Genomic DNA, 11,862 nt, shown 5'->3' with positions numbered 1-11,862 from the left:
AGGGGAGGTCACCAGCCCACTCCTCCTCCTCCCCCCCACCACCACCACCACCAGCCTCCTCCTCTTCCTCCTCTGTCTTCCCTGCACTCGTCTATCGCCCCACAAGCCCCGCCCCCTCCGCCCCCGCCGGTGGCCCAGCAGTCTCCGGTTGGCGGCTCCGCCCCCGCTCCACCTCCTCCGCCTCCTCCTCCGCCTCCCCCTCCCGGCCCCCCTCCCCCTCCGGAGCTGGACGGCATCGGCGGGGGCGGAGACTCCCCGAATTCGCCGAGCCCCGGCGGGAAGTCGGCGCTGCTGGAGCAGATCAGAGGAGGGGCTCAGCTGAAGAAGGTGGAGCAGAACAACCGAGCGCCGGCTTCCGGCGTGGGACGGGACGCCCTGCTGGACCAGATCCGACAGGGAATCCAGCTCAAGACCGTAAGACGGCGTTGTGATGCATCGCTTCTGAAACATCGGGTTGTACCTGTAACTAACCGGGCCGGATCTCTCTCTCTCTGTGTGTGTGTGTGTGTGTGTGTGTGTGTGTGTGTGTGTGTGTGTGTGTGTGTGTGTGTGTGTGTGTGTGTGTGTCTCTGTGTCTCTGTCTCTCCAGGTGCCGGATCTTCCGGAGTCCGGACCGCCGGGGTCCGCTCCCACGGCGGGCATCGTCGGCGCTCTCATGGAAGTGATGCTGATAAGGAGCAAAGCCATCCATTCCTCAGGTAACTCCGCCGACACCATCGCCACGTCCAGGGCTCTTAGCTTAGCTTAGCACAAAGACTGTAAACGGGGGGAAACTGCTAGCGTGGCTCCAGAGAGTAACACATGAAATGCTGCTGGCTTAATCAGTACAGAAGAAGAGTTCTAATTCACAGACTCAAACCTAAACAAGATGGATTGTGGGAGAATTTTGTTATCTTTTTTTTTTTTTGACGGAGCCAGGCGCTAGCTGCCCCCCCCCCCCCCCCCCCCGCTTCCAGTCTTTTGCACTAAGCTAAGCTAAGCTAACCGGACACGAGATCGGTATCCGTCGTCTCTTCTGACTCTCGGCAGGAAACGCTTAAACATTTATGAACGCGTGTCCCTTTTTCTCAGACGAAGACGAGGATGACGACGAAGAGGACGACTTCGAAGACGACGACGAGTGGGACGACTAGTGAAGACGTCCGTCCCCCTGTCCCCACACCGTCCGCTGACACTAAAGAATATCCTCTAAAAAAAAAAATCTTCCAGCATCCGACTAACATTGCAATGTAAATGTTGTATGAATTGGCTGTATATTTATTTTGCTTCTTCTTTTTTTTTTTTTTTATGATTTATTATAATGAATCCGTGCAATACCTCATCTGTAAAGTTCGTCACGCGTCGCTCACCGTTGAAGACTCTTTCCATCCCATCATTAGAAAGCACTTAAACGCCGCCATCAGCACAATGTGGAGACGCGAGCCGGGGCGATATTATTCATGATTCACGATTCATGATTCACGATTCACGACATCAAACACTCGGAGTCTGAACTCGTTATTGTTTTGTGTTCATTTCTTGTTTTTTCGTCCCTCGTGAAGGAAACGTGGACGTGAAGGTGCGACCAAACAGGCAGGATCCTCTTTGTGTTTGGACAGCGGTCGATATAACACTATTTTTCTTACCGTGCTTCTTTTCGTACCTCCGAGTTTCCTAATAAATTGTTAGTTTAGTCGTGTTTATTTTATTTTTTTTCCATGAACCCCTTTTTTTGACCAAAATGCGGCGGCTCGGTCGCCTCGCGTGGATTCACGCTTTTTTGTTTTTTTGTATTAATGACGTTAAAAGCCGTTTATTTGCACACAGTTTATACGATAGTTACGTTTTGTGTTTTCTTCAGGTGTGCGTTTGTCGAGTCGAGCAGGTTACCGTGACGGGACGCTTTTTAAGAAGCTAAAGGATTTCACAATATGTAGACCTTTTTAAAAAAAAAAAAGAAAGAAAAAAGGCGGGACTACAAACATGGCGGAGGACGTTTCGCTCGATACAAAAACACGTTCTGCACACGAACACTGTGGCTTTTGTGAAATGATAGAAGTTTTGTTCTTAACGTCTGGTTGGTTGTTTTTTGTTGTGACATCATTCCGTTGTTTTTTTTTTTGGTTTTTTTTTTCTGCAGGAGGGAAAAACATCCAAACGGCGCTCCGGTCGGTATTTCAAAACAAAATATCACGTCATGCAAAATAACTTAAAAAAAACTAAAAAATAGAAAGATAAAAATATAATTCATCCTCTTCCAGTTAACAAAATATAATTTTATGCAACGCGACTGTAAATGCCTCGTCATGGAGAATAATACGTTTTTAAAAAGAGCAAATAATAATAATAAATAAACCAAATGTGGCATTGCAAGCAGCTTGTGGGTTTGGCGATGCCTGTGAAGAGAAATAACCCGATGCTCGTTTTAACTGTTCGTGTTGAAGAGTTTTTAACCGTCCTCCAGCGAGGCTTTAATGCTGCATCGAGAAGCCGAGATACTGAACCTGTGAAAAGGGGTTGGGAGGGGTGGGGGGGGGGGCAATGAGAATACTAAATTGTATACTTAAATAAATGTTAATATTTACAGAGAAATTCGTGTCTTTTGTTCTTTTATCAAAGCTCTGCTTCGGCGGAAGGAGACGATGATGTAATCTGCCGTAAGATCAGTCGTATGCTTTTATTTTGAAAGAGACAAAGATCCTCTGAGCAACAGTTGAATAAGAAGACAAGAAATTCAACCAGGAAGCTTAGATTTAAACGGGAACAGCTTCCTGTTTCAGTGTCGAGCTTTTCACAATAAAAGCAGCCTGGAACGAGCTGTAATTAACAGACGACGTGTCGCTTCAGTCTAGAGTTGTCTCTACTGGAATATCAGCTCAACTAATCACAGTTTGAAGAATGTAAAAGCTGATTACAGACTTTTGAGCGGTACATTCAGGTAATTACATCATCACAGGTAGTCTGTCTGTTATGTGGAAGGTAACGGGTAAGTTAGTGAAACCGGTAAGTGATGCTATTTATATTAAAGCTGCTGTGAATATCATTTTAAATGTTCCTGCTTTGGCACCTTCTGGCTGCTCTGGGAGTATACAGACGTTCATGGTCCCCTGAGGATGAAGCTCAATGACTTGACTCTTAAAACCTTCCTGTAACGCCACATAAAAAAAACTAATTTATTGTATAGTTTAATCAAGTCAAAACCCAACTAGACTAGATTAATAGAAATATATATATATATATATATATATATATATATATATATATATATATATATATATATATATATATATATATATATAACAATTATGTTAATAAAGCCACAATGAATTAGATAGATTGATAAGTGATTGAGTATTTTATTAATCTCTGTGGGAAATTGTACCGTTAAAGCAAAAAAGAGACAAAGATATTGAAACTACACAATACTTGTAAAGAATAACTTAGAATAAATGGGATGACTTTAATGTACATATAGCCAGGTAAAACCATAAATACCTGCAAAACTAGTGACATCAGCCTCAGCCGTACTGCGAGTGCTAGTTGGCAAATGCTAGTATGCTAACACTCTAAGCTAGTAGTAAACATGGCCGCGTTCCAAATCGCATACTGTAATTTTAAAGTTTGTTACGTACTGCAGCTGTTGTACCTTGTATACTATTATATATTTAGTGTATATATATATATATATATATATATATATATATATATATATATATATATTTAAAGTGCGTCGTACTGCTTGACCCATCTTGTTAATTTATCCGTCGGCTGTCATCTGTCTAGCGTCTTCCGTCAAATTTGTGTTAGCATTGTTTTTGTTAGCATTTTAGCTCAAAAGAGCGGCCTCACAGGGGCTGCTAGCATCTCTCTCTCTCTCTATATATATATCTATATCTACATATATATAGAGATAGATAGATAGATAGATATGGATCGATAGATAGATCTATCTATAGATAGATATATATATATATATATAGATAGATATATCGATATATATATATATAGAGATAGAGATAGATAGAGATAGATAGATCTATATATAGATAGATAGATAGATATAAATCTATCTATCTATAGATATATATCTATATATAGATAGATATAAATATATATATCTATCTATAGATATATATATGTATCTATAGATATATACATATTGTGTTAATAAGGAGCGATACAGTGAGTCCAGTACCAGTGTTTTCACACAGCGGGACCGTCTCCTGCAGTTGTCCAGTTGTCTCTCAGCACTTCACAAGTGGAGCATTTCATTTCCCTCCAATTAAAGTTGAGTCTTAACATTTACGTGGCGTTTTATTAAAGATGCGAAGCGATGTAATGAGGAGGTCACACAGTCTCACAGGGCTCCCCGAGGGGAGGCCATATTTACTTTGAACAGCTGTTTAATGAGCTCCAGTGACTGTGTGTGTGTGTGTGTGTGTGTGTGTGTGTGTGTGTGTGTGTGTGTGTGTGTGTGTTTGTAAGTGTGTGTTTGTAAGTGTGTGCGTGTATGTGTTTTAAGCAGACTGGATTAGAAACTGATTCATATACAGACGGATTCCTCTGCCAGCTGATATCACATCACACGCTACTGATCCCTGTTTGTAGTATTCAAAGACTGTATGAACTTACTTCATGTACTGTCTCATTAGTGCTGGAAGGAGAAACCAGATCCTTTACTGAACTAAAAGTACTATAAGTTACGAAATCAAAACGTGGAGAAGAAGTGTAAAGTAGCAATGAAATGGAAATACTCAAAGTGTACTTGAGTACAGTACTTCAGTAAATGTACTTAGTTACATTCCACCATTCTATAGTTGCATGTGGAGCTGTAGTTATGATACAGTTGTACTATATACCACTGGACTGTAATTACATTAACGGGAGAAGTAAAACAACATTTGGGCGGTGAATGTGCCAAGCAAGCCGTCGTCATTGGACGGAATGGTCAGAGTGGCGGCCATTTTTATGTGTAGCGATTTGCCATTGCGACCGTTGTAGCGGGCTAGCTTCCGTTTTAAACTAACCAGATTTACGGCAAGTCGCTGACTCACTGAGGTGAAGCGTTTGCAGTAACTAATACAACAAGCTGTGGAGTATTAATGTTACAAAGCGTAGAGAGCCAGAGGAAATGAGTACAATTTAACAACGTAATACTTCAAAACACACGCTCTTGTCACAGCATAGCCAGATGGCTCGTTTTCTTTAACCAGTGGCGCAATTAAATATCGTGGAATTAGCAAGCTAGCTAGCTAGATAGCCAGCTGTCCGCTAGCTGTCTATCTAGCGAGGTTGTTAAGTCAACGATGTTTTAATGCTACATCGTAACAGAAAATGAGCTAAACAGCAGGCTGGGTCCAACGGTCCCTCCGTCTCACTACCCGGACAAGCTAATTAGCCAGTTAGCCGTCTCCAGAGCTGCGTCCGCTGTCATAGCAGCTTACAACAATTTTTGCCGTTGTCCTAGTCAGATGAACACTTTGATTTATTTATGGCGTGTTAGCATTCATTTAATGCACAGCTCAATCCGACATGTAGCTCATTAGTTTTAGAGGGATCCAAGTTGCAATCATCTGTCGTTCACACCGTAAAGAACAAATCATTTGGCGCGTAGACTGCGTTGACGGACAGTATGAGCTGCAGCTGCTGCAGTCGGCTCACGTAGCAGCTCCCTCCGTGTTGAAGTTTAATCCCTCTGTGAGCTGTCTTTTATTACAGAACACACAGAGCTGATCCTCCTCTCAGGTCACCAACATGTGAAGCCGCTGAACTGTAACGATGTCTGCCGGAGGTGCGTCGTGTGTTATTATAATAATAATAATAATAATACATTTTATTTATATAGCGCTTTAAATGGCACTCAAAAGACACTTTATATGGTAAAAACATCTCTGCCGTCACTGGCAAAGAAAGGGAAAATGTCCAAAACATATACAATATATATATATATCTATATATATATAGATATATATATATATATTTGAACAACACTCTCTGGAAGCCGAGAGTTCAACTCAGATAATAATCCCAAGAAAGCAGACTTTTTGGACAAAAGAAAAACCGAACTGATAGTAAATGTGACTATATATACGACCATCTGTTTTGATATAATAAAACTGTGGAAAGTCACAAACAGCTTGACATAATTACCAACCAAACTTTGCACGTTTGGCACACTTTAACCAAAAAAAAAGAAGCTAGCCAGGAGTTCTGAAGAAACCGGACGGAAAAATAAAAAAGGGCAAAACGTACAAATGTCCCAATAGGACTTGAAGGCAACGATAGCCTATTGTAGCTTTAATTTAAATATAAAATAAATCTGTTATTCTGATCCTGAGTCACAAAAGAAGTGAAGAAAAGAAAATGAAAGACCTTTTTAAAACCTCACAAACATGTAGACCGAGTCGGAACATAAACTTTATTTCTCCACACATCAGTATTCACAGTAACAAAATACAACGACAACGTCTGAAACGGACAGAAATGCAGTCGACGTGTGACGAGTTAAAGAGGATGCTGTTTAAAAAGTGACATTTTAGTGTGAAATCCAAAATGAAATGTTTCACTACACAGTGAGAAGAGTTCAGGTGAGGTGAGCAGGTGAGTTCAGGCCTGTGACAGATCCACCTGAAACGACAAACATCACGCACCTTAGTTAAAGTGACAGCGCACAATAATCAGCTAAAAAAACACAGTCACGCTGGAGATATACTTTCACTACATATGACACTGCGTCTGTTTAAATTTACAACAAGTTTACCATATTTAGAATGCGGAGGAGTGTAAATCTGGTGAATCCTCGCTCATAGCTCCTCCCACCAGCATCCTAAAAATGCCTTTTAGGAATTGGGACGTCCTTCAAGATTTCCTGGTAAGAAGCCGGAGGAACGGGGACACGCAAAATCGAGATATGGGAAGACTTTTGTCTTTCGACTGTCCTTTTGTTAAAGAAAAAGATCAACTGGGGACTTTCTGTCTCCACTGAAGGCCTTAAAGAGTTGAAGAATACTTGATCTGGTTGGTGTCGAACATCATAACGTGCTGTCTGAGTTCTGTTGTACTCATGAAACTAATTTTGTCAGCAATATCGTTTAAACTTATTTTAACCCGGCCCTATTTGTCTCTCACTATCCTTTCAACCACTGCGGACACATTGTGTTGAAAGCTGTCTGAACCTCGTGGGACTCTGAACAACACTCTGCTCTCTTCCCAGCAGCCGTCAGTCTTATCAAGCCGCAGTGAAGGAGTCCAAACTATTTATAACCCGAGAGAGAGAGTCGAGGAATGACAGACCGTCGTCTGGCAACGGTGTTTACACCAAAGACTGTGTATAAGAAGTGGATGTAGTCATTGTCAGCCGTTGGTTTGTGGACGTTTTGAAGCCTCGAATTTGACGATTTCGCCGTTGCCATTTTGGATTACGGTCGTCACCATGTTGTTGTTTTTTGCAAAAGTGACCATATCTGGACTGAGGAGGAGTGACGTAGAGACGCCGTATACGTCTCTGATAAGAGACCTGTCAATCACTGTGTAGCCCCGCCCCTAAATCATCCCCTGCTTTATGGTGTGTTTGACTCTAAATGGAGCATAATGTACTAAATGAACATCATGCTGTATTGAAGAAGACTGTAAACTAGAGATTGAGACATAAACTCATGTTTACAATGTTTACTGAGGGGAATAAATCAAGAGAGAAGTAGAGTCATTTTAGACTAGACTTCTATACAACCAGAGGAGTCGCCCCCTGGTGGGCACTAAATAGATTGCAGGTTTAAGACACTTCCGCATCGGCTTCACTCGGGAGAACTTGGTTCACACTGAGGGGGTCTAAATGATGTCTAAACACAACCGATGAGTCGGTGAGGGCGTCACAGGAAGTCTTACCCTTTTTAAGGACCCGATGCCGCTCTCGCGGATTGCCGCCATCAGGTCGTCGCGGCTGGACCTCTGCTGCGGCGGCGGCGGTGTTGGCTTAGGAAGGCGCGGTGGTTCGTCTCGTCTCTTCTGGAGCGACGGCTTCAAGGCGTTCTTCAGGTCTTTGAGAATATCTGCGCTCTCCTTCTCGTTGGCACCGTTCTTGAGCTTCTTTGACTTTGTTTTTCTTTGGTTTAACTGAGTCTTCGTCGTGTTCAGGCCTTCGTGCTGTTTGACCATTTCGGAGATCTTCCTCGTCGGCGGGTCTAGAGACGGAGGAGGAGGAGGAGGAGGAGGAGGAGGAGGAGGAGGGTGTCTTTTCTGGTTTTCAACAGTCTTAGAAGATTGTGACGTCTTCTTTAGGGGTCTGTTTACTGCAGATGAACCAGGACCTTGTCCCGACAACTCTGGAGGACTCTGCTCCTTGTTCTGTCGGAGCCTCCGCTGTCGCTGTTGGTCCTGGTTTCGCGTCAGGATGCTGGTCGCCGTCATCCTCGGGCCCGGGAGGTCGAACTGGTAGCCGAGCTTGAGCAGGGTGGTGTTTTCCCTCAGCAGCTGGACCATCTCCATCTCCACCTTCCCCCCGCACATGTGCCTCTGGTTGTGGAAGCGCAGCTCCACCAGCGTCCTGTTGTGCTGCAGCGCCGCCAGCAGCGCCAGGATGCCCTGACCGGACACGAAGTTGGACTCGATGTTCAGGTTCCTGACGAAGCGGTTCTCGCGGAGCATCTGGGACACGGCGAGGGCGACGCGGTCGTCGGCGTGGGTGTTGGCGAGGCTGAAGACGTGGACGTGAGTGTTTGCGCGCAGGGCTTCGGCAAAGCGCAGCAAGGTCTCCTGGGAAATGTCCTCGATGTTGTTGAGGTTGACCTCGCTCACGGCGGAGTCGTCGCACAGGATCCGCTCCAGAGTTTCGGCGACGACGGTCGGGTTCCCGCTCGCTCTGTCGGAGGTTGCGTTCAGGTTTTGGTCTGTGGTTTCGGTCTTCCTCGATTCGCTCTTCGAGCCCTTCGACGGACTTTTCTTCTGAGGACATTTACTCCTCATCGGAGCCTCCTCCTTACACTCGTCTTTCTTTTCCGCCTCGTCTTCCTTCGCGAGGACACTCGCTTTCTTCCCCTTTTGAGACATCTTCTTCCTGTCGCCGTCCAGAGTCTTGCCGGCGTCGCCGGCGGTCACTGTCACTCGTTCCCCTCTGCTGTTATCTGGCCGTATTTCCTGCACATGATAACGGAACAGCAAATTATCTCGAACCTTGACATTCTCCAGACGCCGGCATTTAATTAGACACCCTCTCCAACGCTGGCAGACGGTCATTAAAGCTGGCATTTTCTCCGAAAGTCTATATTTTTAGACTGCTTTTCCACCAACACGTTAAAGTAAACTGGACACATGTGACACTTCTACATAATTACATTCATCATACCGGTGGGTTTATGTTTGAACACACAATAAACATGCATGTAAACATTTTAAAAAAGGACAACACAAACATCTAAGGACACTTAAAAAGGCTTCATATCAAAACCACAATAGATTTTTGGCCAAATATGCCCAAGTATGACTCAGAAATACTTTATTTCTAGCATTGAATGTGTACTCCAGTGGTCTAGTATTGAACTTCCATAAAGTTGGAGGACTTGTGAGAGACGAATAGAAACAAATTAAAATTTTAGAAAGAACTGAGGCTTATGTATTCTACCTTTTAGCCCCTTAGTCTGGGCCCAAGCCCCCCCAAAAAACACTGGTTCCTACGTTTCCCACAATGCAACTGGACTGAGCTGAACCCCACACCTGCATATAGATTCGTTGTCTCCAAGATGAGATTCTCACAGAAGACGCTAAACACGAACCGCGAAGAGTAAACTGATCTTCATGAGAGAAATAGCTGGACTGCTCCTTTAATCCCAAACTGAAACTCCGTTTTCTCATTTATGTATTTATGTATTTATTTGTGCCGTCTGGGCGAAGATAGATCGAGTGAGACGTCTTAGTCTTGTCCCTCTAATCTGGCTATTATTAACAGTACTGCACATGCTGTCTGGGAATCCAGATAATTAGTAAATAAATAAAGATTATACCCTAAAATATATTAGATTTATTCATTGAAGCGTGTTTTCATTTAATGGAGTAACTTAACGCTTTAGTTACTTGCAAATTTGCAGATTTCAGATTATAAACTCAACATATAATCAATTTATAAATTATTATATATTTGAAGGGATTCAGACAGCCGGCAGTGTATAATGTAAATATGATGTGATATAATACAAGTAGCTCCACCTTTAACAGCTGCAACGTTGAAGTGACGTTCACACTAATGAACCAATTATTATAATCCAATAATATAACATCACGATGAGTACTTTTACTTTAAGTATATTTAACGCTTTACTGAAAGGTCCAGTGTTTTCGGGGTATTCATGAATATGTTTTCATCGGTGTATAATCACCTGAGACTAAGGTCATCTTAAGCTCGGTTTAAACCAACAAAGATTCATTTAAAACCTGATTTAACTTTAAAAACGTGTTGCTCCTTTAAACTAGAGTAAGATCCATTTAAACCTCTTTAAGGTTTAAATTTCACATCAGTTCATTCTTTACTCTAAACCTGGTTTCAGTTTAATTCTGTTGCACCAGAACTTTAAAGTTGAATATTACCAGAGTTAAAGTTTCCCTCCTTTTTTTACAGCTCACTTACTACATCCAGACAGCAGCAACTTTATTGATTCATGTGTTTAAATTTGGGTAAACAAGTGAGTAGTTTTTAGTTGGTTTAATCCTGATATACTCATTTTAAACCTAGTTTTGTGAAACCTGGATTAGAACTAGTCTTGTGTCAAATGAGTCCTCGTTGGTTGGACTCAGCCTCGATGTGTTAGACCAGCAGCACCGATGTCTCACCTGTCCGCCGTTGGACTCCGTCCTCTCGTCCTCCAGCAGCTTCTTGTTCTCGTCCTCCCAGTATTTCAGCAGAGCGTCCCGGTCGAAGCTCCCCGTCGGAGTCTTGACGGTCTGGTCTTTCTGCCTCAGGCCGATGGGGACGTTGTCGTCCAGGTCGGCCAGCTCCCTCTCCAGCTCCTGGAGCTCCTCGGAGGACAGGGTGGCCAGCAGCTCGTCTTCGTCCACCTCCTCGGACTTCTTCGGCTCCCGGCGGTACCCAAAGGTACTCATGGTTCTGCGCTGGTCGTAGGGACTCTCTGAACCCTCTTCTTCTTGTACTCTTATCTCCTCGTGCACTTGATTAAATCTTCCCTCAGTTGTCTCCTCGTTGACTTGTCCTCCATCGGGTTCCTTCAGGTCTGATTGCGAGTCGGAGAGAGTCCTACTGGTCCCAGCTGCCAGAGGGGCCTGACGGGGACAGAGGGTGATCGACCCTGTCTTTTTTTAGGGTGTTGGGTTGGGGGGGGGGGGGTCAATGAGATAGGCTTACAGCAGGAATGTGAGCCCTCTGAGTGGCCTGTGCCCAGAGCTCATCGGCGACTCTCGCGCCTCGAAAAAGAATCGAAGGGGAGCGAAAGCGCCGTGGGGAGACATCGGAGACGAAGCCCGGGACTCAGAAAACACGGCGTGGGTTGTGTGTCGTCGTCAAGGAAACACTTGTTCTCCCTAAAGGATGCTGGGATTATGTGCAGTCCAGAGAAGGTGAACCCTGATGATGTTTACACCAGAACAAAACCACTTCAAGGCAGACTGAGTCATCAGAGCCTCTCAAATGTAATACAGTCAACGTTCTTAGAAATAATAAACAAAGCAGTTTTTAGCCTTGGTAGAGACCTGTCAATCAGCGTGTAGCCCCGCCCCTAAAGCATCCCCTGCTTTATGGTGTGTTTGACTCTAAATGGAGCACAATGTACTAAATGAACATCATGCTGTATTGAAGAAGACTGTAAACTAGAGATTGAGACCATAAACTCATGTTTACAATGTTTACTGAGGGAATAAATCAAGAGAGAAGTAGAGTCATTT

General features: G+C 43.7%; 2 protein-coding genes across 3 annotated transcripts in view; one reads left to right on the top strand and one right to left on the bottom strand.

Annotated features, from left to right (window-relative positions):
• The window catches only part of LOC137881739 (actin nucleation-promoting factor WASL-like), a 17,988-nt gene extending 15,489 nt beyond the window's left edge, over positions 1-2,499 (top strand). For both annotated transcript variants that reach the window (XM_068723814.1, XM_068723816.1), the window contains 3 exons: positions 1-414; positions 590-698; positions 1,072-2,499. The exon at positions 1-414 is cut by the window's left edge and continues 218 nt beyond it. In XM_068723814.1, the coding sequence (XP_068579915.1) occupies positions 1-414; positions 590-698; positions 1,072-1,133 (585 nt within the window). In that variant the 3' untranslated portion in view covers positions 1,134-2,499. The remainder of the gene's footprint in view (positions 415-589; positions 699-1,071) is intronic.
• Positions 2,500-6,383: 3,884 nt separating this feature from the next.
• On the bottom strand, positions 6,384-11,266 carry lmod2a (leiomodin 2 (cardiac) a). The gene is made up of 3 exons (XM_068723628.1): positions 10,798-11,266; positions 7,864-9,111; positions 6,384-6,606 (listed from the first exon to the last, which is right to left on the bottom strand). The coding sequence occupies exons 1-3, from the start codon at positions 11,065-11,067 to the stop codon at positions 6,586-6,588; spliced, it is 1,539 nt and encodes a 512-aa protein (XP_068579729.1). The 5' UTR covers positions 11,068-11,266; the 3' UTR covers positions 6,384-6,585.
• Between the last annotated feature and the right edge of the window lie 596 nt (positions 11,267-11,862).

The sequence above is a fragment of the Cebidichthys violaceus genome, unplaced genomic scaffold, assembly GCF_023349555.1.
Source record: "Cebidichthys violaceus isolate CVI_PGR_0920_01 unplaced genomic scaffold, fCebVio1.0.p SCAF_3, whole genome shotgun sequence".
Lineage (NCBI taxonomy): Eukaryota > Metazoa > Chordata > Actinopteri > Perciformes > Stichaeidae > Cebidichthys > Cebidichthys violaceus.
This window is presented reverse-complemented; position numbering and strand designations above follow the sequence as displayed.

Excerpts from the sequence above, each read along its gene's own strand:
- lmod2a (XM_068723628.1), bottom strand. The coding sequence starts at position 11,067 with ATGAGTACCTTTGGGTACCGCCGGGAGCCGAAGAAGTCCGAGGAGGTG. Across the intron at positions 9,112-10,797 it reads CGGAGTCCAACGGCGGACAG|GAAATACGGCCAGATAACAG; the intron begins GTGAGACATCGG and ends TATCATGTGCAG. Across the intron at positions 6,607-7,863 it reads GCATCGGGTCCTTAAAAAGG|GTGGATCTGTCACAGGCCTG; the intron begins GTAAGACTTCCT and ends TTGTCGTTTCAG.